Below are 27,438 nucleotides of genomic sequence, written 5' to 3'. Positions count from 1 at the left end.
TGAATATCGCCTCGGATTCACTTCTCCGCACGTCCTACCTTCCAGAAAGTAGTCGCTTTTCTGTTCAGAGTGTTGTTACTCTTCTTATCTTCGATCTCCTGTTGAGTTCATAGGTGTTCAGAATGGTTTGATCCCTATTCAGCTGAATTCCTGAGACCAGACGATATCCAGGTCTCCTACTCCTCCGCCATCTTGCTCTGCCCAGCGAAAACTCACTATCTTTTGAAAGAATTCACTTCAAATACACACAGCTTGTTAGTAAGTTATATACATGTACATGATTCTCAAATGTACATGTTCAGCACTAACATGTGTGTCCATAGCTCTAGATCTATATTTTTATTTGCCTGCCAAATATTTCCACATGGATGTCCCAAAGGCACTCAACATCCCTAAAGCAGAATTCATTAAATTTCTCCTTAAATCTTCACTTCTTGCATCTCCTTTTTCACCATCTGCTCAGATACCTGAAGTAAAAATGTCACTGTCACCTTCTCTTCTCTTTTCTTTGCCCCCTATTTGGCTGAATAGAGTTGGTGAGTCTAGGAAACAAGGAATTTAAAAATTAATGTGCTTTCTATGATATCGACAATTATCTTTAAGCTGCCCTTATAAGTCATGGTAAATAGGAATCCAAACTACTTCCAAAATAAATCAAGATGAATCCCCACTTTTTAAAAAAATGAATATTGATTTAAAAAACTCAAGGTGAGCGGGCACCTGGGTGGCTTAGTTGGCTAAGTGTCTGTCTTCAGCTCAGGGTCCTGGGATGGAGCCCTGTGTGTTGGAGCAGGGAGTCTGCTTCTCCCTCTCCCTCTGCCCCTCCCCCTGCTCATGTGCATGCACCTCTCTCCCTCTCTCAAATAAATAAAAAAATCTTAAAAAAAAAACTCAAGGTGAGCTTAACAGTTAAAGAATATTAGCGAGGAGTTTAGTTTTAGTACTTTTATTGAATATAACAGCATAATCCTAATTATAATAATTTAACAATTCAAATCTTAAATCTTATAAGATGTCATAGATATTAGGTTCAGAGAAAATAACTGTAAAAATTTATATCTGACTGATAAGAAAGGCTTTTTTGGTGTCTTGATCCTTCCTACTAAAGCCACAAATTACATTCTGTTTCATTTTATTTTTTACTTCTCATGATTCAGTAGAAATAAAAGACAAGAAAAAAATGTCAAGTTTAATTAAATCATGAGCAAAAGAGCTTAGTAATAAAGAACAAATCATTTTAAGGAAATTTAATAGATTTAATTTCTCCTTATTTCAATAAGTATTTATTTTAGCATTATTACATTTACTCACAAAATTAATTAAAACCATCTCTGATTATAAGTATTATCACAAGAATTGAAAATTGCCTGGAAATGGAATAATGTATGTCAATTAATTTCTTTGAGGAAGGTTTAGAATGATTAAAAAGGGATATTCAATAATGGACCTCCTGAAAGTATTTCTCCATTTAACTATCTTTCAACAATAAGCAAAAACTTAGACCTGTGGGAAGGATATGAAACGTCCCATGCATGACTTCCATTATCTGGTTTTATTTAGCATGCTTATTAAGAAAATGAAGAAAACTGAAATTTCCAAATGACTTAGACTCACTCAACAAATAGAAAGCCAGGAAAACTAGACAAAGGGATTCAAAGAGGTTAGCAATCAAGAGTTTCAAGTGTGAGGAGGCATGAAGCTAACTTGGATCTTACAGGGGAAATTTTCAAGAGCACACATTTAATTCAGGATCCTAGGTCTCTGATTTATAATAGTTTAAACTAAATTATCTTTCTCAATTTCTAAAGTACGTTTCTTGGGTATCTGGGGAGAAGCAAGGATAGGGAGAGAAAAGCAGTCTTCTACTTCCTCCTTTTTACTTTCTTACCCTAGAAATTTAAAGGTATTTATATGGCTATAAAAAACTAGTTTTCATTTCCCTAATATTTCAGAAGTCTAGAAAGGAGATAGTAATTGTTGAGAACCTTAGTTAGTAGTCCAAAGGGGTAAGTGATGCCACAAGATATCCTTAGCTTGAAAGACTGGACTTAACTCCCCAAAAGGGCCCTCTTCATTCCCAGCTTTGGAAGGAGACCAAGAGCTGTGTGTGCTGCATACTGACTCCCAAGCATGCCAAGCCCTTGGGTCAAACATTTCCAAATTTTCTATCAATTCCTTCTGTTTAAAACCTCTAAATATAATTTCTTTCTCATCCTTTGACATTTGAAAATTATTAACTTTTCCTTAAGGCATTCAAGCCTGTAATCAAGCTGATTATCTCCCAACACACAAGATGCTAAAGCACCAACCCCTTGCTTTCTAATTTAGTATCATGGACTTAAATGGTTTGCTAAATAGTTTAAGGCAGGTAAATAATATATGCTTTTCTTTCAAACTCCAAGCCACCAGCAATATTTGAGCCTTTTCTATGGCACTAATATTATTTTATGTTACAGTTATTTGTGTATTTGTTCACTGGATTGTAAACCTCTTTGAGGGAAATTTTCCATGCCTTATTCACTTTTGTATCTTTCTATGTCTCACATAGAACCTTACCCATAGTAGGAATTCAAGCACTTAATACATGACTTATGTGATAGAGATATGCATGTGGTAATATACAGAATGTTTGCAGATTCCAAAATACAATAAATAAATTTCAAGTATAAATCAAAAATGTTAGTTATCTAAGTACTCATCTCAGCTACACTCTTGGCAACGCCTAACAAGAGATACTGAATCTAAACCCCTGAACCTTTTTTTTTCATCATATTCCCTTGAGGTACTTACTTTTTCCAGTTTATCTTTATTACTCCCATCAGCCTATCGCTTTCTTTTTTATACTCTTTTTGTAAAAAGATTTACTTATTTATTTATTTATTTATTTTAGAGACAGAAAGAGAGAGTGTGCTTGGGGGGAGGGGCAGAGGGAGAGGGAGAGAGAGAATCTCAAGCAGACTCCTCGCTGAGCCCAGAGCAGACATGGGGCTTGATCTCACAACCCCGGGATTATGACCTGAGCTGAAATCGAGAGTCAGATGCTTAATCGACTGAGCCACTCAGGTGCCCTCTTCTATACTCTTGCTTCTAATTCTTCTGTCGTCCTGACCTCTGTCCATGAGCACCTCTCAATGCAGCACCTGTATATGTATACGTATGTGTATACGTATATGTATATGTATATGTGTATGTGTATGTATACGTATATGAGGCGGGCAGAGAGGTGAGACGGGAGTTCTGTCTAGTAACATCCTATATATCTTTCTCACTATCCAAGCTTTCTTTAGATAAAGTTTCCAGAATACACTTCTTAAAGACTGATGGGAATTCCATCAAGAGAAGCAGCAAATTTTGTTCATTTTTAATTAAGTTAGCCATATTTCTTTAGTAAACATCAAACCTACTATGTCTATCCATGACCTTCCATCATCTGCAAAATAAAAACCAGACTCTTTAGCATTATTTCCCTAATTGTCCAGTTTCTCTCCTACTTCTCCCCACTTCCACTTCGTATCTAGCCACACCTAAATAATTGTGCCTAACATGTGGTTCCTTCTGCCTAGAGTACACCCTCTTTTGTTGCCTGGAGAATCCCAACTTGGTCTTCAAAATCCAGATTAGATGTCATCTCTTCTATTAATTCTCCCTTAACCCCTACCCCAGACCTACAGTGAACCTCCCACAGAACCTCCCCCTACCTGAGCATCTTCCATTACGGTTTGAGCATACTGCTTTTTGTTTTTATCACCATCTTCCCCATTTAACCACAATGATAAGTTAATTAGTCTTATTTTCGTGTTTATCTCTACCTCCAGCACATAGAGAGGTCCAGGGATGTTTCTGAAGGGTAGAAGAGGACAATTGCTGCCATTCACTAATAACTGCCTAACCATGCAAACAAGTTCTGCAAACAATCTGGAAAAGAGACCCACCCATTCCTTCTTAGAGATGAAGGACAAAGCAAACCCACTAATAAATAACAGGATAGATCTTCCCCTCAGGCAAATGGACTTTTAGGAGTTGAATTTCTTACAGAAGACTAGGTAGAACTAAGTCAACAAGTACCAACATCCCTCCATTCTCTTCTGAGAACAGATTGCAAATCACAGGAAGGAAGTTGAAAAATTGGAAAATACTATTCATGAACTGGAAGAAGAAAATTTGGTGCTTATTGATCAACTATTCAACTGTAGACTTGTGGATCTCAAAATACCCAGGTGAAAGTCATTAGCATATCTAGAAAGTAGTTTGTAAACATTTGTATCTGTAAAAAGTTGTTATTTTTAAAAGATGATTTAATTTTTTAATGTTCTAGCTGGATGGCAATAGTTGCAAAGGAAGGGACTCACAAAACGGCCATGGTGAATGTCAACTGTTGGTACAGTGCAAACTTTGACTTGCTTTTTTTAACAATGCACTGTAGTCTTAATAACAAATACTTAACAGGAACATCACAACTGCTGACCTACAAAAACCTCCAGGTCAGCAGGGAAAATGGGCATAAAAATAAAAGCATACCAGTGCAGCAAAAGATGGATGAGGTGTGGAGTTAGCCCAAAGGAGGAAGTGATCAGCTTTGTGGTAGCTTCCTGGAAGTCTTCTGGTCTTCTGGTTACCTTGTGCACTATAACATTGTTTCCTTTGATAGTTAGTGGAAGAGTCAAACTACCTTCCAGGCAGAGAAAATAGCCTGGCATTGCAAGTCACATTTATTCCCGCACAAGAGAAACCAAATGTGTATTTTAGGTTCTCTCTTTTTCTGACCTGACAAAAGAATTCTTAACACACCAGTCTGGAGGAAAACTAGGGCCCTGGAATATGGAATTAAAATTCAGAGTGGTGATGATTATTTGGGCAAGTCATCAGAAACAAGAACTAATCCGAATAGTAGCATGTTTAGGAAGAGAAGTGAAACGGATCACACTAATTAATGCAGGGTGTACAGGTGGAAGATGGGAGACTAATGTCTCGGTCTAGGAGTTAAAGCAGAGAAATTCAACGCGGTGAAAGGGCCACAAAAAGTTCCTACCCGAGTAGTTCCTGTCACCTGTGTGGCATGGAAAAATACTGTTTGTGACATAATAGAGTATCTTTTGTTTACAAACTTCCCGATGTGTTCCAAGAAGGGTAGCTACAGGTAAGTTGTGGGGTTCCGTTTGCTGGGCTAAGAGATACAAGGATGGAGAAAGGGAGAGAGTGCAGTTGCATTACAGGCTGAAAGCCCTGTGGGGCAGGACAGACAAGGGGCCACCAGCTCCCCTGCACCATGTCCCCATGCTGCCCTGGAGAGGCAGACAGTGCAGAGGCGGCAGGCAGTTGGGCTGAAGGAATCGACTGTTGACTGGACTCCTGAATTCCCAGTTTCTTGAGCTGATGCCCTCGAGGAGTCCTAGGGGCTGCGGGCCTCACTGTCCCCCCAGTAGGCGACGCGCTCTTGCCAGCCCTCTCCTCTCTGACCAGTCTGCGGCTCCAGGCTCCTGTGCTCCAGCTGCTGCCGCTGCCTCTTAACCCACAGGTCTGATCTCTGCGGCCACTGCTGGCACGGGGCTCACAACCGCGGCTCTACTTGCCTCCACTGTCGTCCTTCCTTTGTTTCTGAACAGGCCCAACCTTAGGAAGGAGCTACCCTCCCAACTGCCAACCCCACTTGCCGCTTTGGTGGGCTCAGTCCGTGGTATCTGGTTTGGTGCTGCCACGGATGGGAATGACTAGTTATACAAAGGGGAATCCTCTAGGGTGCCTGGGTGGCTCAGTCGTTAAGCATCTGCCTTTGGCTCAGGTCATGATCCCAGGGTCCTGGAATCAAGCCCTGTACTGGGCTCCTTGCTCAGCAGGAAGCCTGCTTCTCCTTCTCCCATTCCCACCCCCCCCCCCGCTTGTGTTCAGTCTCTCACTGTCTCTCTCTGTCAAATAAATAAATAAAATCTTTAAAAAAAAATTTAGAAAAAAAACAAAGGGGAATCCTTTCACTGGCCAGAGAGAACTTGGCAGTGACTGGCAAGGAGATGAGAAAATTTTAATGGAGGTTTTCGTGAAGTTGTTTGTTTAACCCCTAGCCCCCCAAAAAAATCTTCAGTAATACTGTATTCATCAGTGCCTTGTGGGTTGGTTTTTCTTTAGTGAGACACCTGAGTGTTTAGTCTTGCTTCCGAGTTGGGAGAGATGAGTTCAAAAGCTGACCAAGCAAAAAGAAAGCATGGGCGATGTTCATGAGAACCGGGTTAGGAACCCCTGTATATGCTTCCACGACACCCTAATCTTTTCTTTCATGACCAGCATTTATCACACTCATGATTACTTATTTAATGTCTCCTTCCTTGCTAGATTATAAATTCCTTGAGGCAAGTATTTAGGAAATTTTAGAAAGATCTGCATAAAGCAACAGAAATGTGTAAACCCTCAATTATCTGTTAACTACTTCTCCAGAAGGATAACTTTGGGTGTATTCAGGAGCTTTGACTATAAGCCATTTTCAAGTCAAAGAAATATAGTACATATTGCATATTTTATGGCAACTTCCCTTTTCACATTTCTGTTGAGAACTCAGTCTCATAAAATACTAGAAGGGGGTGAGAAATAGACACAAACTGTGGCCAAAGGACATAAAAAAGCTGTTTTCCTATTTGGCTGAAGAATGGGGTATTTTAGCTAATAGAGTTACTACCTTTCCCATTCAATGCTCCCCAGACTTCTCCCTTCACAACTCACATAGAACATCATAGTACCTGTTAGACACAGGACATGAGATGAATGTCCACAGGGGACTGCCCAGGGACCCCGGCACCACAGAACGGAGGCTACGCGGACCAACACCTACAAATCTAACACTAACTTCATAAAATAATATTCTTTAAGTATTTTCCATATCATCAAGTGTTGTTGCCCTATGGTGGTACAAAAGTGACAATAAATTAATGGTTAAAAGAGAATCCAGATTTATGAAGTGTATGACATTTAGTACGATCATAATAATTCAAAATGGAAAAACCAGGAAAGAAGAGAATTCTAAGACCTCAGACATGTCTACCTGCAGACCAGAGCTACATGTGAAAGTGACCTTCACTGAGTTGAACCTTAAGAAGCTTTTACAAACATAAATATTGTGTGCAGTTATATGATTTGCTGGAGACTTAAGCATTTTGAATAATACTTTACTCATGTTCTTTAAATAAATGACAACCTGTAATCCAGGGGCTTCACTCTGATTGCTGAGCTGCTAAGCATGGGGGGTGGTTTGAATATCTGCAAGAGTCCGATTCATGCTGTCTTCAGGCAAACTTCATGGAAAAGCTATAGGGAGCTTCCAAGACATCGTATATTCTGGCTAAAAGTTCCATGGGTGCTGAAAAGCAGAGCACAGGCTTACATGCATGCACTGAGAGCTGTGTTGGCAGACACCCACGTAACCAGGCCTGTGACTGAAACCTGACCCTCAGCAACAGCTGGAACCTCCATGTCATCTGGGATTCCTGCTGCTCACTGTCTTTCTCTTTTTCTCTTCTTTTTAAAACCATCCATTCAGGCCACACCTGTTCCTCCCCTGGATTTACCACAACAGCACCCTACCGGGTGTCGTGCTCACTTTCATTCCCGGTGTATTATTCTCTTATCACTCACTGCCCTTTCTCACCCCAAGCCTTTCCCTGGCAAAGAGCCCCTGGTTCTTCAAGATTCAGCTCAGGTACCATCTCCTCCTGGAAACCTTCCCTGACCTCCTAAAGCTCAATCAGGTGCTTCTTCTCTTTGTCCCCTAGCATTTCTCACACTCCCCCACTCACCATCAGGGTAGAGACCATCACCCTAAAATACTGTAAGCCTGTCTGCCACCCCACTGGGCCTCATGCTCCTCAAAGGTAGAAACTATGTCTCATTTTTCATCTATGTGTCTCCAACACCTACCAGAGAGATAGACACCAGTGAGCAGAGGATATAATATTTGTGGACTGACAGACTGCTTTTCTCATTTGTTCTTTTTAGGCAACTATATCTTACTCAAGCTGCTGGACTGAAGGTGCCACCTGAAGTGCCTTTGGAGTTGCCAGAAATATACGAAGGTATTATTTTATTGTAATGGTGATAGGGTTTTTTAAAAAAATTTAATACTTATTGAGCATCTATTATAGACAGGTACCTCATACCCAAGAGCTATTCAGGGAATGGATACAGGCCAGCTTCTCCATATTTCTCTTCTTGCAGCTTTCTGTAGTCCTATTTTCAAATTAAAGTCACGATGTTTCACAGTGAACTACATAAATACCGGTGGGGAGGGATGGGGTGCTGTCTACACTGGTGTGTTTTTGCTTCCAGTTCAGTCAACCAACCAAAATACCAACATGCACATAAGTTACCATATGATTACCAAAAGCTATCTGTTAACAGAAGGGAATACAACTTAGATAGAGATTCTAAACATGGGACTCACTCTCACCTTAATACATAGATCCTGTATTTCACAAAGCTCTTTCAAATTAAAAGTGTCACAAAGTGTGTAATGTATTTTCATTTTTATGTCCCCAAATAACCAGTTTCTTTGTATTCATCCCAACATTGCAACCTGCAGAAGTAAAAGGTAGAGACATCACAAGCTCATCAGTGGAGAGCAGTGCTTTATATCTCAGTCACGAGCATGGTATTGGATATGCCAAGCAACTGAAGACAGATGAAGAAAACAACTCATGTGTAGACTTTGGGACCTCTGATACGAAATACTTACTATATGAGGATGAGCAGGATTTCAAGGTAAGATTCATGAAAAAAATTTTCAGTACTAAGAGAATGCCGTTTTATTAATTAATGGAGAAAATTAACCTAAAACATGGATACTGAAAAATTCTATTTGCACTTATTAGTAAAATTTGCCCATTTGTCCATGAATATGGACCATTCATATCTCTCATTAGATAGAATTTTCACTTCTACCCTTGTGCTATTTGCTACATATATTCATTAACAGAGTTACATTCCTAGTATACCATGTAAGTTATCTAATGCTATATAGCAAATTACCTCCAAACTTAGTGGCTTATAACAATTGTCATTTATTCTCTTTCATGGCTTCTGTTGGTTAGGAATTTGGGAAGGGCTCCAATGGACAGTGCTCACTTGGGCCCTCAGGCAGTTGCAGTCATATGTCATATGTCAGCAGGGGCAACAGTCATCTGAAGGCTTGATTGGGGCAGGAGGATCAACTTCCAAGGTGGCTCACTCATGGTTGGCAAGTTAATGCTGGCTAAGCTGGGAGCCTCTATTCTTCACATGGGCTTCTCCATGGGTTGCCTTTATTGTTTCTGTTATGGTGTCTACCTTCTCCCAGAACAAGCAATACCAGAGACCATGGTGAAAGCTGCAATATTTTATGTGACTTAGATTTGGAAATCATACACCATCCCTTCCCTCATATTCTATTGGTTGATGTAGTTACAAAGTTCCACCCAAGGGGAGGGAATGTAGCTCCTGCATCTGGAAGAGGAAGGAGCACCACATTGTAGGAAAGGCACGTGGGACAGGATATCTATTAGTGTGGCCATCTTTGGAAAGTACAAACTGCCACATATAACATATTAGGTGAAAACTGGAGTATCAAAGCTTTTTAATTTCAAAACCTTTTTGGTACACTCCAATTACTCCCATATCCACCCCTTGACATTTTCATTCTTGGTACTACCAATAACTTTAAAAATTCTCCTAGAACTTAAAGTCTGGTAGGAGAAAGAGTGCTGTATGAAAACAGAAGAAACTGAAAAAATCAATAAAAGCCATTTTAGATAACCACAACGCAGTCCTGCTAACATCAAGTGACAATTTAAAGACTAAAGTTCTAGTCTCTATGGCATTCAAACACCCCCATGGGGGTCTTGAAATCATGACACTTGGTATGTTATCATGACCTCAGGCTAGTGGACAGTTGTCTACAAAATTCCCAAATCACAAACCATTTGGGTGAATGAAAGACCTTCTTACTTTCCATGGAGATTTTTGATGGTGGAAATGGCATTGTGTATGCTATGGACTGAATTGGATCCCCATCCCCACTCCCACCCCCACCAAATTCACATGTTGAAACCCTAACACCCAATCTAGAGATACGGTCTTTAGGAGGTAATTAAGGTTAAATGAGGCCAAAACGATGGAGCCCCAATCTGATAGGACTGTGGCTTTTAAGAAGAGGCTCTGTCTTGTAAGGACACAGCAAGAAGGCAACCATCTGCAAGCCAGAAGGAGAACTCTTACCAGAATTCAACCATGCTGACACCCTGATCTTGAATTTCCCAGTCTCCAGACTATGAGAACTAAATGTCTGCTGTGTAAGCCAGTTGGTCTATGATATTTTGTCATGACAGCTTGAGCAGACTCTGAAATATGTTGGAGACATCCATCAATTTGTTTTTCTCCTATCTTACATTTATTGTAGCTCTATAATTACATATTTTAAAAACACAATAAATACAACTATACGCATTTTTGAGAAATAAAACAATGCCTTCCTTTTTCATTCTGTGATTTTCCTAAATTCTAATAAATGTTTCTTGAAAATCCCACAACATGTCAGGTACTTGTTAGATGTTTGGGACTTTATGGGGAGAACAGGAAGAAATGAAGTTTCAAAGATGCCTATATGGCAGGCCCTCCCCTCAAATTGTTTACATGGTAGAAGACAGATTAGAAAATCACTAATTACTGTACAAGAGGAATGTAGCACCTGTATCTGTCTCCCTGACCAGTCGGTCTGTGACCTTATCATTGCACGTTAGCACTTGGTACAGGGCCTGGTACAAAGTGGGCACTCAGGAAAGGTTTGCTGAAATGTTGAAGGAATTCAAAAGAGGAGAGTTATGGCTTGAGGAGGCTTCTAAGAGGAAGGCATGCTGGGTAGGGCCTGAGCTATTTCAACCCAGTATTGAGTTGGCTGGTATTTCATGTAAATTAGATTTCTAATTCCATTTGCTGATATCTTAAACTATAGTTAGCTTGGCAGAATATGGTCACTTTTACCTATACAGTAGCCAATGGTCCTGTGAAAAGTGAAAAATTCATGGAGAATTTGCTTAATATTAGAATATATATAGTCAAAGTGATGTTTACAAATCCTTCCCATTGTTCTTGAATAATATAGGAAGCTCTGCTGTGGTTATATCCTGGCCAGCAGAGGGCTACATATATACAGCCAACACTTTCTTCTACCAATTAAAGACTTTGAGAGAATGTATTTCCCCACTCTAATTGGTGACCCCCGCCCAACTCCCGAAAAGACAAGCCTGTTGGCCTTGCTGCCTGCTCTTTGGGAGATCTTGCCTACCATGCCCCACTGGGTATATAAACATAATTCACATGTTATTCAGGCAATTAAGAGGACAGTGAAATCTGTCAGATAAAGGCCAACTATAATAAAGGAAACCTAACTATTAAGACTGATAACTTGTTGGATAACCTCTCCTATTCTCTCATGTGTCTGTTCAACATAGGATTATGTAAACCTGGGTCCCTTGCAAGTGAAGCTCATGAGTGTGGAGAGCAAGAAAATGCCCATTCATTTTCAAGAGAAAGAAATTCCAATCAAATGCTATGAAGATGTCAAGAGCCCAGAAAGCCACATCACATATAAAATGATGAAGTCTTTTCTCTAAGACAAATGCTGCAAAGTAAAAATAACTTTTCCTTATAAATGTTCATTGGGAACTGAACTGTATTATTTGTCCATTTTATTTACACTTTGGTTTGTTTTTAAACCAGTTGTTATTTCTAAGGTCATAATGACATTTAAAATCAAAGTTCCAAGTATTCAGCTGTTCATTTCCCTGCATGACAAAAATGAGAGTATACTTTATATTTCCATATCCAAGTATTCAGAAAAATGATAATGGGCCCAAGGTGAGTTTCCTTACCACTTAAAATCTGCTGCTTCATCTATTGTTCCAATATGAAACAGTTCAGTTAGAAGCTTTCTAAGACAAATTCAGAGACTTTATAGCACTGACAACACAGCTTTGCCTCTGAGAGTGCTGAATGATAGACAGCCAGTCCACAATTCAAGCCTATTCTTCTTTAACCTAACACTATTTATAATAAATATAAAACACTTTAGAAATAAATTAATTTGAGAGTGGTAATTTATTATATAAAAATATTCCAAGAGTGAGATCCTTCTCCTCTCAGTTCTGCTAAGTCTAAACTGCTGGGGGCACCTGGGTGGTTCAGTTGGTTAAGCGGCAGACTCATGATTTCAGCTCAGGTCATGATCTCAGGGTCCTGTGAGAGAGCCCCATGTGGAGCCCTGTGTGGAGTGCCGTGTCCAGCCCACATCAAGCCCCACATCGAGCTATGCGTTGGGCTCCAGGCTTGGTAGGGAGTCAGCTTGGGATTCTCTCTCTCCCTCTCCCTCTGCCCCCCAACCCTCTCTCTCTAATAAAAAAGTAAATCTTAAAAAAAAAAAAGTCCAAACTGCTGAGTCCTCGTTCAAGACCATTACCACTTCCCTCTTACGAGTGCCACAAGCCAAGGACTATGACTGTGCCTGAATTTGACATCAACCTTCCATTTTAAAGCTACATTTACTTATAATGCTTTCTACAAGGAACATCTTTTAAATATAAGGCCAAAGATAAAGAGAAAAGCAACAAAGCCAAAAGCCAGTTTGTAGGGTTAATTAAAGTTGATAACCCCTAGTAAAACTAATCAAAAAAGAAAACAAAAAACAAGTGAAAAAGGAAATATCACTACAGATTTTACTAACATTATGAAAAGTATCATAAGAGGAAATTAAAGGAAAAAACTTTCTCAACAGAATTGACAACTTTGATGAAATGGAAACATTTCTTAAAAAACATTTCTTTCAGGAGGAAACAAAAATTCTGAATAGTCCCCAATCTATAAAAAAAGATCTAATCTGTACTTAAAATTTTCCCACAAGGAAAATTTCAAACCAAGATGGCTTGCTTTACTGGTAAATTTCTCCAAAGATTTCAAAAAGATGTAGTAGCAAACATACACAAACTCATTCAAAGAATAGAGAAAAAAGAAACACTTCCAAATCATCCCATGAGGCCAATATAATCCTAACACCAAAACCTGGCAAGTCATTACAAGAAAAGAGAATTACAGGCCAACATCTTCATGAATATAGATGCAAAATCCCCACAAAATATTAGCTTATTGAATCCAGTTATACATATTTCATGAATAAAGAATGCAAGGTTGGTTTAACATTCAGAAATCAGAGTGGAAACACAAAGAGAACCAGTGTATTAAATCAATGTCAATATCCTGTTTGTGATATTGTACTATAATTTTGAAAAATTACATAAATTGGATAGAGAGTACATGTTATCTGTTCATATTATCTTCTTTTTAAATTAACATATAATGTATTATTTGTTTCATGGGTACAGGTGATTGATCACTCTTACACAATTCACAGCACTCACCATAGCACATACCCTCCCCAATGTCCATCATCCTGCCACCCCATCCCTCCCACCCACCCCCTCCACTCTAGCAACCCTCAGGTTGTTTCCTGAGATTAAGAGTCTCTTACGGTTTGTCTCCCTCTCTGGTTTTGTCTTGGAAAAATGTTCCATGCTCATGGATTAGAAGAACAAATATTGTGAAAATGTCTATGCTACCTAGAACAATCTACACATTTAATGCAATCCCTATCAAAATACCATCAACTTTTTTTCACAGAAATGGAACAAATAATCCTAAAATTTGAATGGAACCAGAAAAGACCCCAAATAGCCAGAGGAATGTTGAAAAAGAAAAGCAAAGCCAGTGGCATCACAATTCCGGACTTCAAGCTCTATTACAAAGCTATAATCATCAAGACAGTATGGTACTGGCACAAAAACAGACACACAGATCAATGGAACAGAATCGAGAGCCCAGAAATGGACCCTCAACTCTATGGTCAACTCATCTTGGACAAAGCAGGAAAGAATGCCCAATGGAAAAAAGTCTCTTCACCAAATGGTGTTGGGAAAATTGGACAGCCACATGCAGAAGAATGAAACTGGACCATTTCCTTACACCACACACAAAAATAGACACAAAATGGATGAAACTCCTACACGTGAGACAGGAATCCATCAAAATCCTAAAGGAGAACACAGGCAGCAACCTCTTCGACCTCAGCCGCAGCAACTTCTTCCTAGAAACATCGCCAAAGGCAAGGGAAGCAAGGGCAAAAATGAACCATTGGGACTTCATCAAGATAAAAAGCTTTTGCACAGCAAAGGAAACAGTCAACAAAACCAAAAGACAACCGACAGAATGGGAGAAAATATTTGCAAATGACATAGCAGATAAAGGGCTAGTATCCAAAATCTATAAAGAACTTCTCAAACTCAACACCCAAAGAACAAAAAATCCAACCAAGAAATGGGCAGAAGACATGAACAGACATTTCTGCAAAGAAGTCATATTATCTTTTTAAATTTAATTTAAATTCAATTAGCCAACATATCATTAGTTTCAGATGCAGTGTTCAATGATTCATCAGTGTGTATAACACCCAGTGCTCATCACATCACGTGCCCTCCTTAATGGCCATTACAACTGCATGTGAATTTATATCTCAAAATTTAAAAATCAAGGGTATAATGAATGGAACATAGGTAACTCATATGATCATCTCAATAGGTACAGCATTTGATAAAATTCAATACTGTGATAAAAATTCATAATAGTATGATAAAGCTCTTAGCAAACAAGGAATATCTTTAAAAAAAACTATAGCTAACATTGCACCTAATAGTGAAATATTAACCTTTTCCCACTGAGGTCAGGAACAAGACACATATTTTCACTGTCATACTTCCATTCAACAGTATTTAATGGAACTTGAGGTTGTAGCCAGTTCAATAAAGGCAAGAAAAAGAAATTAAAAGCATAGAGATTAGAGGGGCACCTGGGTGGCTCAGTTGCTAAGCATCTGCCTTCGGCTCAGGTCATGATCCCAGGATCCTGGGATCGAGCCCTGCATTGGGCTCCTTGCTCTGTGGGAAGCCTGCTTCTCCCTCTCCCACTCCCCCTGCTTGTGTTCCCTCTCTTGCTGTGTCTCTGTCAAATAAAATCTTTAAAAAAAAAAAAAAAGCATAGCAATTAGAAAGGAAGAAGCAAACTCTACTACCTATAGATGTCAAGTTTCTGTATGTAGATAATCCAAAGTAATCTTCAAACTAATAGAATTTATAAGTGAATTTTAGCAAAGGCACAGGGTACAGGTCAACAAGATCCATTGTATCTCTTTGTACTAGCAGCAAACAATTGGGAAAAATTTAAATCATTTATACTAACATCAAAAACATCAAAATCAAGAAATACGTCTAATGAAATATGAGCAAGAAGACTTCTATGTTGAAGACTGTAAAACATTGTTGAGAGAAATTAAAGAAGACTTAAATAAATGGGGAATAGAGACATACACCATCATCATGGATTGGAAGATTCAAAAGAGTTAAGATGTGAGTTCTTCGTATATCTGTAGATTCAGTGAATCTCAAGAAAAATTCCAGCAGGTTTTTGTTCATAGAAATTAATAACCTAACATTATTATGGAAATCTATAACCCAGGCAAAAGACCTATGATAGCCAAGACAATCTTGAAGAAAAACAACAGAATTAGAGAATTTGTTACCAAATTGCAAGACTTTAAATATTTAAGACAGTATGGTTTTGGCCCAAGGATAAAGAAAAAGTCCAATGGAACAGAATGAAGAGTCCAGAAACCAACCCACAAAAATCACTTGATTTCTGACAAACATGCTATTATATTTGGGGGGAGGGGAGTTTTTTCAATTAAGAAAAAATGATGCTGAGTCAACTGTATATCTACATAGGGAAAAAATGAACCTCAACACCTATATCATACCATACACAAAAATCAATTCCAAGTGGATCAGAGACCTAAACATGGAAGGTAAAAAAATAAAGCTTCAAGTAGGAAATATAACAGAATGTCTTCATGTTCCCCTTTACATACCCAATAGATCCTTAAAGCCTATGCTTTAATTGACATCTATATCTGGTAGGTGGGTAAATGTGGATTTGGCTCCACTCCCCCAAGTCTACTGCTTCTTGTGTCACCTACTCCCTGGGGGGTGGGGAAAATGCCATAAAAATCACTAATCATAAACTGAGAAATTGAATTTCATGAAAATTATAGTCTTTTCATTAAAAGATACCATTAAGAGTCAAAAGGCAAGCCACATCCTGGGAGAATATACTTTCTATACATATATCTAACAAAGAAATATCGAAAATATATAAAGAACTTTCATAAATCACAACAGGAAAAAAGACAACCATTTTAGGGAAAAATGAGCAAAAGATTTGAATAGGCACATCACAAAAGAATATATCCTAATGACTAATAAGCATAAAAGAAGATTGATATTACTCATCAGGGAAAGGCAAATTAAAACCATGAAATACAATTATACATGCATCAAAATGGCTAAAATTAAAAGTTAAAAACAGCAAATATTGACAAACAAGTCTTGTTTTTCAGCAAATATGGAGCAACTTGAACTCTCATATAATTGTTGGTGCAATCATAAATTGGCACAAACACTTTGGAATATGTTTGGCAGTATCTATTAAAGCTAAACATACATATATGTCATGATTCAGCAGTTCCACTCTTGGCTTAATATGGAATAAAAATGAGTGCTTATGTCTACCAGAAGACACAATAATATTCCTAGCAGCTTTCCTGATAGTAGTCAAAATCTGAAACAACCCTAAGATGCCATTTACACAAAACAGGACAGGCATACTAACCTTAATGAAAGAAGTCAGAATAGTGCTCACCCAAGGGCTCAGATGCCCAGAAGATGCTCTTTTCCAGAACAGATGGGCCCCAAGCCTGGGTGCAGCAGCAGGGGTGGGGGGTGGGGGAGCAGCCTTCAGTTGCAGCTCATCCCCCACCTTCCCCAGACTTACATTGGGCTGGGATTTGGAATGATGGGAAGGTTTTTTGTTTGTTTTTTAAAAGATTTTATTCATTCATGAGAGACAGAGGGAGGGAGGGAGAGAGAGCGAGAGAAGCAGAGGGAGAAGCAGGCTCCCAAGGAGCAGGGAGCCCGATGTGGGACTCGATCCCAGGACCCTGGGATCATGACCTGAGCCGAAGGCAGACGCTTAACCATCTGAGCCACCCAGGCGCCCAGATGGGAAGGTTTTTAAGGGCCAGGGATGGATCTTTTCTAAATGTTATTACTTGTAAATAAAGTCTATTTTTCTCCCCCCCCACAAAAAAAATAGTGGTTACCTTTGTGGTAGGGAATGACCAGGACGGTACATGGAGGAGTTTTCCAGTGATCTTGATCTGAGTGGCAGTTAGCATGGATGGTTCACTTCATAAACATTAAGCAGGACACTTAAGATTTGTATACTTGACTGATATGTTTTATACTTTAAAAAGTTACCCCCCAAAATGTCCCCCAAATACCTATCTTCCAATCCATTCCATAAAGTGACAGAGTGGAAAGGCCATGCTTACATCTTTGCAGTGTGAACAGCAGGGAGAGTGTTTCCTGACAGGAAGGCAGAAGACTTTGTTAGGGTGGTCTTTCAGAGGTCAACAGAAACAGAAATGTCCTTGGAAAAGTTAGGAACAATATGGAGATTTGCCAATTTTCTTTTTAAGAAAGAAAGGTAAATTTTTTATAGATAAGATTTATCTTTACTTTTCTCAGATAGGAAAGAAAAAAGCTTATTGCCTTTCCACTGGGACAAATCAAAGACCTTCCAGTAAACCAACAGAGGCTATGTGACAGCCCACTGGTTTCAGTAGGTCAGCAGAAACTGACATTGTTTTTCTCTCACTCTTGGAAAGTTCAGACCATGAGATTATGAAAACAAGCCAGGCATAATGGTAGGATTCCAGCACTAACTTGTTAGTCGTGGCAGTTTTTACTTCACAATGTGAATCTGAATCGGAAGAAAATATCAAATGGCTAAAAGTCTTGTTTGTTGCCAAGAAGATGTCAGAGAAGAAAAGGCATCCTTTGGAAAAGGAAAGGGAAGAACGTTCTTTCCTTCTGTTAATATCACTTCTTGTGTTTAGAATTTGCAGAATGGGGGCGCCTGGGTGGCTCAGTCAGTTAAGTGGCTGCCTTCGGCTCAGGTCATGATCCCAGCGTCCTGGGATCGAGCCCCACATCAGGCTCCTGGCTCATCGAGAAGCCTGCTTCTCCCTCTGCCTGCCACTTCCCCTGCTTGTGCTCTCTCTCTCTCTCTGTCAAATAAATAACATATTAAAAAAAAAGAAAGAAAGAATTTGCTGAATGGCACTGTCTCTAAAAAAATTTGCAGGTTTTCTTTAACAACCCAAATTCTAAACAGTGTAGGGTGGTAGCTTTGTGAGATGACATTACAAAGCAAATCTCAACAAATTGCTGTACTACTGGGAACTTCCTATCAGTGTTACTCACTCGAGGAGGCATTTATCAAACAAGTCCTTCCAGCCAGGCACTGTGTGTAAGGCATCAGGGAGGCAAAATGAAATTGCCCTTTTCTTCAAGATGCTAATGGTCCAGTAAGAGAGCCTGGTGGCTCTATGAAAATTGCTTTCGCTCTTCATACCAGCAGCAAAGAAGGAAGCAAGAACGGGGGGGAGAAGGCAGGACAAGATATTCTAGGTGTGGCAGGTGGTTGTATTTAACTTGCAATATTCTATTTTTAGCACCCTTAGTGATAAGTTTGGAAAAGAAATTTAAGATGAGTTTGGAAGGATTTTATGTAGTGGTTTCAGTTTTCAGAATAACCAAGCATGTGAGTTTCATATGCTGCCATTCAAGATTTTGGGGGCAGAAGGGTAGAGACTGAGTGTCAGCAGCTTTAACCTTAGGCTGGGAAACTGCTTATTTTGGGCCAGGAATTAGATAAATTTGAAGAAATTAAGGAGATGTAACGAGATAAGGTAGAGTATGGGAAAACACATTTTGTGGAGTCAGACTGGCTACCTTGAATCTTTGGCAGACACTTAACCTCTTTTAAGCCTGGTTTCTGCTTCTATATTACATGAACCTAATTCTCACATTGCAGGATTTTTTCAAGGATTCAAGGGTTAAAAAGAGGACACGTGGGGCGCCTGGGTGGCTCAGTCAGTTAAGCATCTGCCTTCAGCTCAGGTCATGATCCCAGGGTCCTGGGATCAAGTCCCACATCAGGCTCCTTGCTCAGCGGGGAGCCTGCTTCTCCCTCTGTCTTTGCCCCACCCCCCACCGCTTGTGCTCTCTCTCTCTTGCTCTTTCAAATAAACAAAATCTTTAAAAACTTTAAAAAAAATTTTTTAAAGAGGACCTATAACCTGCACATACTAGACATGCAAATGCAGTAATGACTGGCATTTGACAGGAGTCTCTGGCGGTAAGGCCCAGGATATCTGGTTGTCTCTGTGGTGCATTCACGTGAAGGTATAGAGAGAGAGAGCCTGTGTCCCATCCATCACATGCTGTGAGGCACTGACCAGTCTCTGAGGACGGCTATATGAAGCGGTTCATTCTGTCCTGAGCTGGCTGGGGGAGAGGCACTCAGCTGCCGCCTGGTGTGAGGGCTCTAAGAGGCCTTACCCAGGATCTGCTGATCTACCTCAGGCTGTAGGGACCAGTAGTAAACCCAATTCCAAAATTTTTACAAGTGTGGGGGAGGCAGGGCAGACACCGTGTGTCAGTGCTAACATTTTTGTTTCTTTTTGGGTCCTATAGCCAGACACTAGAGCGATTCAGGGAATGGGGAGGCCAGGGGATTTTTGTGGCAATAAAGGGCTGTTTGTTAAAGGCCTGCTTGATCCTTCCTTGTTTTATTAGAGCTCAACACAACAGTTCTCTGTATTTTTCTTGGAATAAAACTGGCTTTTGCACTAGATGCAAGGAAATGTGCCCTCAAGCAGCAGAGGCTTTCTAAATATTAGTGACTTCAACTAGATTAAGTATTTCCATTTCCTATTCTTGTGACTTTATGAGGCTCAAGTTCCCAGAAAGGCTGCTTTTTCTTTCTTTCTTTTCTTAAACTATGACTCTTTCGGTTGGTTATGTTTTCGGTCATTCTGTTCTTATGATCTGAGTAAGTGCTAAAAACCTTCAAGATGCTTTTAAAGATTCTTCACGTAGAAATGTTTTCAGGTTTCCAGCAGAGTGAATGAGTTTGAAAGGGACTGCAGATTCAGATATCCTCAGATTCTTGGTAAAAAGTTTTGTCAGCATTTCCTTCCTCAAGCTGGGTGCTCAACTCACTGACCTCTTGCCTTCTTGGGTTCGGGCCATCTTTTTGCATAGCCTCAGCTATAAAAATATGCTAGGCCTTGCAACATTTCCCTCCTAAGAGGAATGAAAATGACTATGCTGGATTCCCCTCTGTATGACTAATTGAGGTCAGCAAGACATTTTTACCTTAAAGCCCTCAGACACCAAATCAGAGGGATGGCGTGCCCTGGCCTCATTTGAGCTTCTGGCCCAAGTGTGCGATTCACTTCAATCTTTGACTGTTAGAGTTCATCTTTGCATCAGTTATTTTCTCCTAGCCACTTAAAAAGCAACTTCTGTGACTTTTGTGCTATATATAAAACTGTCAACGCGGACTACTGCTGGGCCTAAAATCTGGGGGGAAGGTGCACATTTCCAACACATCTGCTAACACATACTGAGCACTAGCAGTTTGGATTTGCTTATTTTTCATTTTTAAGCATTTGACACTTTTTAAATTTAATTTCTTTGAACTATTTCCATTCTAAAACTATAAGCTATAATTCTTCTTTTAGTATATCTCAGATCTCAACTTACAATATGTGGAATGGGAAGATTTTAAAGTCATTGATCAGAAAAAGGCTCAGGGCACCTGTATGGCTCAGTCATTAAGCGTCTGCCTTTGGCTCAGGTCATGATCCCAGGGTCCTGGGATCGAGCCCCACACCGGGCTCCCTGCTCCGTGGGAAGCCTGCTTCTCCCTCTCCCACTCCCCTTGCTTGTGTTCCTTCTCTTGCTTTATCACTCTCTGTCAAATAAATAAATAAAATCTTTAAAAAAAAAGAAAAAGGCTCAAGAAGTTAGCAATTCTTTTAATAAAAATTGTATGACTATGATAGTGCCTGCTAGTATGCCTTCAAATCTCTTGTCCCCCTCCCACTATAATAACGCATTGATTTAGCCATTTTTAGCTCAGTACATGATCACCAAAGTTAAAGACTACTTGCCACACTCCCTTGCAGCCACATGACAAAGTTCTGGCCAATGGAATGTGAGAAACTGCACACAATTTCTGGGTGTCTTCCTCCCCTTTCTCCCCACGTCTTCCATCCTGCTGCAGTGGATTATAAGATGCAAGGAGCGGCCTTAAGGGCTATGGAGCAGTAAGACACCTACCTATACCTGACCTGCCAGTCCAGTAAGCAAAGCGGCTATGCCGGCTCAGACTTCTACATGAGAGAGAAAATAAATTTGTCCTGTGTCAGTCATTGTTTGTGTGAATCTTCTGTGATACACAAGCCAACTCTAATCCTAATACAGGGACAAACGTGAATATTTACCTCACAAGAAGTCAATGTTTCCAATAGGAAAACATAGTCTCTAAAACACTTAAGCAAAACTTCGGTATTTATGTTTTGTTAAAAAAAAGTGGCAGGAGGTGGCTCCAATGACTTTAGAAAATATTCTGCTTTATCTGAGGGCATCTAAAGCTGCTGACCTAAGCACGCTCAAATGAGTGGGGCTGGCTGTTTTCAAAAATGTGTGTGTCACACCAGACTCTAGATTTACTTCAGCTGCCGTAGAACCAAGGACTCCTGCTTGTGTGAGGACGTGCGGGGTTAGAGGTTCGGGGTTTTGCTTTGGAATCAGCTCCTGCTACCTCCAGCAGAGCACTGGGCTGACATCAGCACAATGCAAACAGGGCAGGGTGAACAAACCCAAACACTGACGTTTTAAAAGCCTCTTCAGTAATACTAACAATAGCAAACACTTAAATGTGCTTATTATATGCACTTCACATATATTAACCTAGTCAATCCTTCTATAATCCTATGTGATGGGTCTACAATTATTCTCACTTTACCAACAAGAAACAGAGGGAAATTTAGTAAATTTCCCAAAGTCCCCCAGCTAGTAAGTCAGAAGTTACAGATTTTTACCCTCAAAACATCCAGGCTCTTGACCACAAGCTATTCTGTATCCCAGTTAAGTGTATTGAAACTTTATCACAGGATGTTCTAAATGCCTCCATTTATTAATCCGTTAGCTACAACAGTCCTTTGAGGTAGGCATCATTATGCCATTTTACTTACAGATGAAGACACTGAGGCACAGGCAGAGTATATAAGCCATCCAAACTCAGGTTTACACCTACACATGGCTGCAGGGTCCCCACTGTTCCCACTGTGCTGCGCTGTCTCATCAAGCAGCAGGGGCCTCACTCAGTGGCAGAAATGCTCTCAGAAGGGAAGAATGCTTTTCATCGACAAATCTCATGCAAATTGTCCTCTGTGTATGTTCCTACCCCAGGCTCTCTTTCCTCATTTACCCCGTCTCATCTCCAGTCCTAACCACTCAGCATTTCTCTTGCTCCCACTGATTTTGCTGCTTAGCTCATTGTCTCACTCTCTTTTTTAACGTCCTTAACTTCTACTCTAAGGAATTAACATCTCTAGTGCATCCTCTTTTATTTTTGAGGTATAACTGACAACATTTAAAACTAAAGTATAGGATGCGATAATTTGATATATATTTTTTTTGTGTCCGGATTCCTCCCACAGTTATACACACATCCCTCACCTCACATATTTACCTTTTTGTCGGCGGCTGGGGAGAACATTTGAGTCCTATTCTCTTAGCAAATTTCGATTATATGAGACAGTGTTATCAACTACAGTCACCATGTTATACATTAGATCCTCAGACCTTATTCTTCTTGTAACTTAAAGTTTGCACCTTTTTACCAACCTCTCATTTCCTCCATCCAATTTTGTTTCTATTATTTTTCTCTTCTGTTTCTATTGACTCCCCCCGACACACACTTTTTTTTGGAATCCACATGTGAGACCATGCAGTATTAGCTTTTGTCTGGCTTTTTTCACTTAGCATCCATGTTGTCATAAATGAGAGAATTTCCTTCATTTTTAAGAATAAGTAATATTCAACTGTGTATATATAATTTTTAAATCAATTCACCTGCTGATGGACACTCAGGTTGCTTCCATTCCTTGGCTGTAGTGAATAATGCTGCAGTGAACAGGAGAGTAAGGTATTACTTCAAGATAATGGTTTTGTTACCTGCAGATATACACCCAAAAGTGGGATTGCTGGATCCTAGGATAGCTCTACTTTTAATTTCCTGAGGAAACTCCACTGTTTTCCATAGTGACTATACTAGTTTACATTCCCACCAACAGCACACAGGGTTCCCTCCTTCCCCACATCCTCACCAGCATGTTAGCTCCTGTCCTTTTGAAAATAGTTAATCTCCAGCTCTGTTCTTTTCCTGATTTCCATTAATCCTTTACTAGGCCTTAAAAATGGAGATATTCTCTGGGGACTCATCATTGAACTTCCCCTTACTTCACGGTTGTTTCTTTGGTAATCTCAATCACTTGTGATGGGTATTCTTCCACATAACTATTTTCCATACTTCGGATTAATTTCTTCACATTTGCAGAAGTGGAACTACAAAGCAAAGTATAAAAGCATTTTTATGACTTTCTGAAAGGGCTGTCCAATTCACAATGCCCCTAAAAATGAACAGAGATGCTAGTTCTTCCCTACCAGCAGTGACAGTACTCAAACAGGCAAAATAGGTAAAAAATAGAGAGACGAAGGGGCAGGGAACTCCAGAATTCTATTAAGAGACTGTAAAGAGAAAAAGCTAGTCTGAGCAGAAGTTTCAAGAATGGAGGTATGAGAAAGGTTGAAACTATTATAGGCCCTGACTACATGGTGACCACTGAGCCACAAAGGTACACTGAAGGATTGCAGCAAAGTACAGGGTTGAAGGGGAGTGCTGCAGCCAATCAGACACACGAATCCCCCATGTGATGGATCACCCATGCTACATTTGGGGAGAAAATTACCAAGTGTAGAAACTTTGTGAAACATGTATGTTAAGGCTTGCAATCAAGAAACTATGTCTGAGAAGCTGCTTGATAAATGTGAAACTAAAAATGCCTTGTGGGTCTCCAGTTTCCCTTAACATGGGACAAGGAAACTGGAGAGTTCCACTTACCTCCTAAATCTTCTAGGACAGTAAAACTCATGTTGATGAATGTAAAGCCCTCTTCTCTGTTGGGTGATTGGTAGAGAATTTTGTTCTCCTAGGCACCTTGGACCAGTATTCCTCCTGTCTTCAGTGGAAACTCCTTCTCTCCACCTCATCACCAGCAGACAGACCCCCCCGAGAGAAAACAGCTCTTCCTACTTTTGGTTGGTCTAGGAATTGGCACAGCCTGGTAGTGTAGACTGGTTTTTAATCTGGAATGATAGCAATAAAAATCTGCACTGAGTCTCTAATTGTCTACTATCCACTGATGTAAACTGACCCATGAGAGCAAGGTTGTTTTGTTTCACAGATGGTCTCAAGGTATGGCATCCTACCTACTAATCTGACTTGCTATTCTTCAATATGGGCAATTCCTGATTTTTAAATTTACGTGCTATGCAACAATTCAAGCAAATTCCCTAGCCAAGACCCCATCCCCAGGTTATTTCCCTGGGTAAATTTCCTAAAAGTGTAATTATTGGATCAGGGGTAGAAACTCTCAAGACTTCTGACAACTCTTAACTTCCAACCAAAAAAGCTGTATAGCTTATATTCACCTCAGCTTTAAATTAGCAATCAAACCCCATGCACTCCTGCCTGTGCTGTTATATATATAAATGCTTTTTGATAGGCAAAATGGCATCCTCCTGCACCAGCATACAGCTAAGTAGTTATGAGCAGACCTATAGCCAGACCACAGAGGATCAGGATTCCAGCTCACTTAGTTGATGAAGATCACAGTGATGTACTCTAGGCTTTAGTTTCCTCATCTATAAAATAGATATAACAAAGGTACCTTCTCCATAGACTCGATTAAATGAACAAATACATACAAAAGCACTGAGAATGTCCTTACACTTGGAAAGCTCTATTGTTCCCATTTGAATTTTCTAGTTACTATTAGATTCATTTTTTCATTGATCATCAGTTCTTCGTTGAACTGTTTTTATCATATCCTTTCCCTTTTGCTATGAGACAGTCACCTATATTTTCTTCATCTTTCTAATTCTTTACATTTATACTCTTTAACCCATTTGGAATTTATACTGGTATATGTTGGAGGGAATTCTGTCACCCTTCCCCAGATGTATGGTACCAGTTAAAACCCCTTATTAAATAGTCCATCTTCTTACGTTTACTCTTCTGAAATGCTGTCTCTACCACATGGACACCTCAGTTATTAAGTTTATTAAATGCATGAGAAAAACACTTGTTTCTCCTTTACTCTCATACTTCAGACACCAGACATGTGGATTTCCCACACCAAATAATTATAGGACACCAGCTGGGTACCCTAGAATTCAACTCTCAACACTAACTAGAGTTGGTGCAGACCCCAGAGGTGAAGGGCTCAGTCCTACAAGAAGGCCCACATTTCCCCAATGCCCCAGATCCCAACTTCAAGTCCAGGTTGTCACCTGTATCTCTCACTTACTAGCTATAAACAGGGGTTCCTGTGGGTTTGATAATTTACTTGAATGGCTCACAGAATTCAGGGAAACACCAAATGTTTGCCAGTATTATAAAGGATGTGATAAAGGATAAAGATAATGGCCAGATGGAGATACCTAGTCTGAAAGTAAGCTTCTGTCGTTGTGAAGGTGGGGTGTACCACCCTCCTGGCAAGTGGATTTTTTCACCAACCCGGAAGCTCTCCAGACCTCTTAGTATTGGAATTTTTATGGAGGCTTCATCAACATAGGCATGTTCAATCATTAACTCAGTCTCTAGTCCCTCTGTCCTGAAGGATGTGGTTGGGTTGAAGTGCAAGCTTCTCATGACAGCTTGGTCTTTCTGGTGACCAGCCCTCATCCTGAAGCTATCCAGGAGCCCACCAAGAGCTGCTTCATTAAAAGACACCCCTGTCGGGCGCCTGGGTGGCTCAGTTGGTTAAGCGACTGCCTTCGGCTCGGGTCATGATCCTGGAGTCCCGGGATTGAGTCCCACATCGGGCTCCCTGCTCGGCGGGGACTCTGCTTCTCCCTCTGACCCTCTTCCCTCTCGTGCTCTCATTCTCTCTCTCTCAATTAAAAAAAAAAAAAAAGACACCCCTGTCACCCGGGAAATTCCAAGAAATTCAGTAATTATATATCAGGAACCAGGGTCAAACACCAATTAAAACAAAAGATGTTCCTAGTGCAGTCTTAGGAGCTCTATGCCAAGAACAGGGGACAGAGACTTTTATGTTTTCTATCATTTCTTTATCCTATTGTATTCTTATTTCTTTTAGGCCAGTATGACACCAGTTTAACCTCTGTAAGATGAACTGTCATATCTTTCATTTCCACTTTGGACCCACATGTGATATATAAATTGTCCATCATAAATTAAGTTCTGTGTATCAGAGCAGTCATTAAAGATTAGCTCCTAGCAATAGGTGTTCTGAACACCAAGCACTGGGCACAGCCATCCTTGCTGGACTTATCGGGCATCTTTCCCCTCCTACTGCAGTGCCTTGACCTGCCTCTTCCTGGCCCTTTGAGACTCTTTTAATATGTAATCACATGGAAGCAAAAAGCTTTTCAGTTCTTACCCTACTTCGGGACAAAAATGACCAGAGAAGTGCAGATTTCATTTTGTGCCTTTTAAGATGGCCCCTAAGTTAGCTGGCAGCACCAATGTGGTGTGCCAGATGCTTCCATGTAAAGTGTTCCTGAGAGGCCAAGGAAATCAAATCATTAAGTTCTGCACATTAGTGCAGCCTGGAGTCCAGGTGCATGGTGGGGAGTGGGGATTGTCTATTTCTCTATTGATACTTTCTTCCCTACAGTCCCAGTCAAGGGTCAAGGGCATGATAACCCAGAGCTTTGTTTAATCAGGAATTCAGGGCAGCTGCCAAGTGCCCAGGCTCAAGGGAGACAGGGAGGGTGCCTGACTGGAATGCTCGGACTGGGTTAGGGTTAGCATCCCGAGTGATTCTCACACAGCAATTTTTATTTCAAAACCAACCTTAAAATTATTTTTGGTAGCAGATAGAGGAAGAGCTATTTTAAATAAGAACTTACTAGAAAATGAAGCTTCTATAAAACTTTCCCTTTTCTCTCATAGCTGTCTACTATCAGTGTAACCTACTACTCTGCCTGAAGACAGTCATACCTGCTCCGTCCCCCAATACCACATAAAGAACTCTCCACAACTTTTGACAATGTGGGTAGTTTCATCCAGAATAAAAACTACACCTGTATGCTACACATCAAT

At 40.1% G+C, this 27,438-nt stretch overlaps 1 protein-coding gene and 1 long non-coding RNA gene across 3 annotated transcripts in view; one reads left to right on the top strand and one right to left on the bottom strand.

Annotated features, from left to right (window-relative positions):
- Positions 1-11,743, top strand: part of CCDC83 (coiled-coil domain containing 83) — a 59,606-nt gene extending 47,863 nt beyond the window's left edge. For both annotated transcript variants that reach the window (XM_027581420.1, XM_027581419.1), the window contains exons 8-11: positions 4,096-4,217; positions 7,978-8,054; positions 8,561-8,739; positions 11,463-11,743. In XM_027581420.1, the coding sequence (XP_027437221.1) occupies positions 4,096-4,217; positions 7,978-8,054; positions 8,561-8,739; positions 11,463-11,624 (540 nt within the window). In that variant the 3' untranslated portion in view covers positions 11,625-11,743. The remainder of the gene's footprint in view (positions 1-4,095; positions 4,218-7,977; positions 8,055-8,560; positions 8,740-11,462) is intronic.
- LOC113915457 lies at positions 103-25,896 on the bottom strand. Its single transcript, XR_003517664.2, has 6 exons — positions 24,208-25,896; positions 23,414-23,651; positions 23,160-23,210; positions 8,429-8,554; positions 7,181-7,342; positions 103-542 (listed from the first exon to the last, which is right to left on the bottom strand). It is a non-coding gene; the product is annotated as an uncharacterized LOC113915457 (long non-coding RNA).
- Between the last annotated feature and the right edge of the window lie 1,542 nt (positions 25,897-27,438).

The sequence above is a fragment of the Zalophus californianus genome, chromosome 11, assembly GCF_009762305.2.
Source record: "Zalophus californianus isolate mZalCal1 chromosome 11, mZalCal1.pri.v2, whole genome shotgun sequence".
NCBI classification, from domain to species: domain Eukaryota; kingdom Metazoa; phylum Chordata; class Mammalia; order Carnivora; family Otariidae; genus Zalophus; species Zalophus californianus.
Note: the sequence above shows the minus strand (reverse complement) of the source record. Positions and strands in the feature narration are given on the sequence as shown.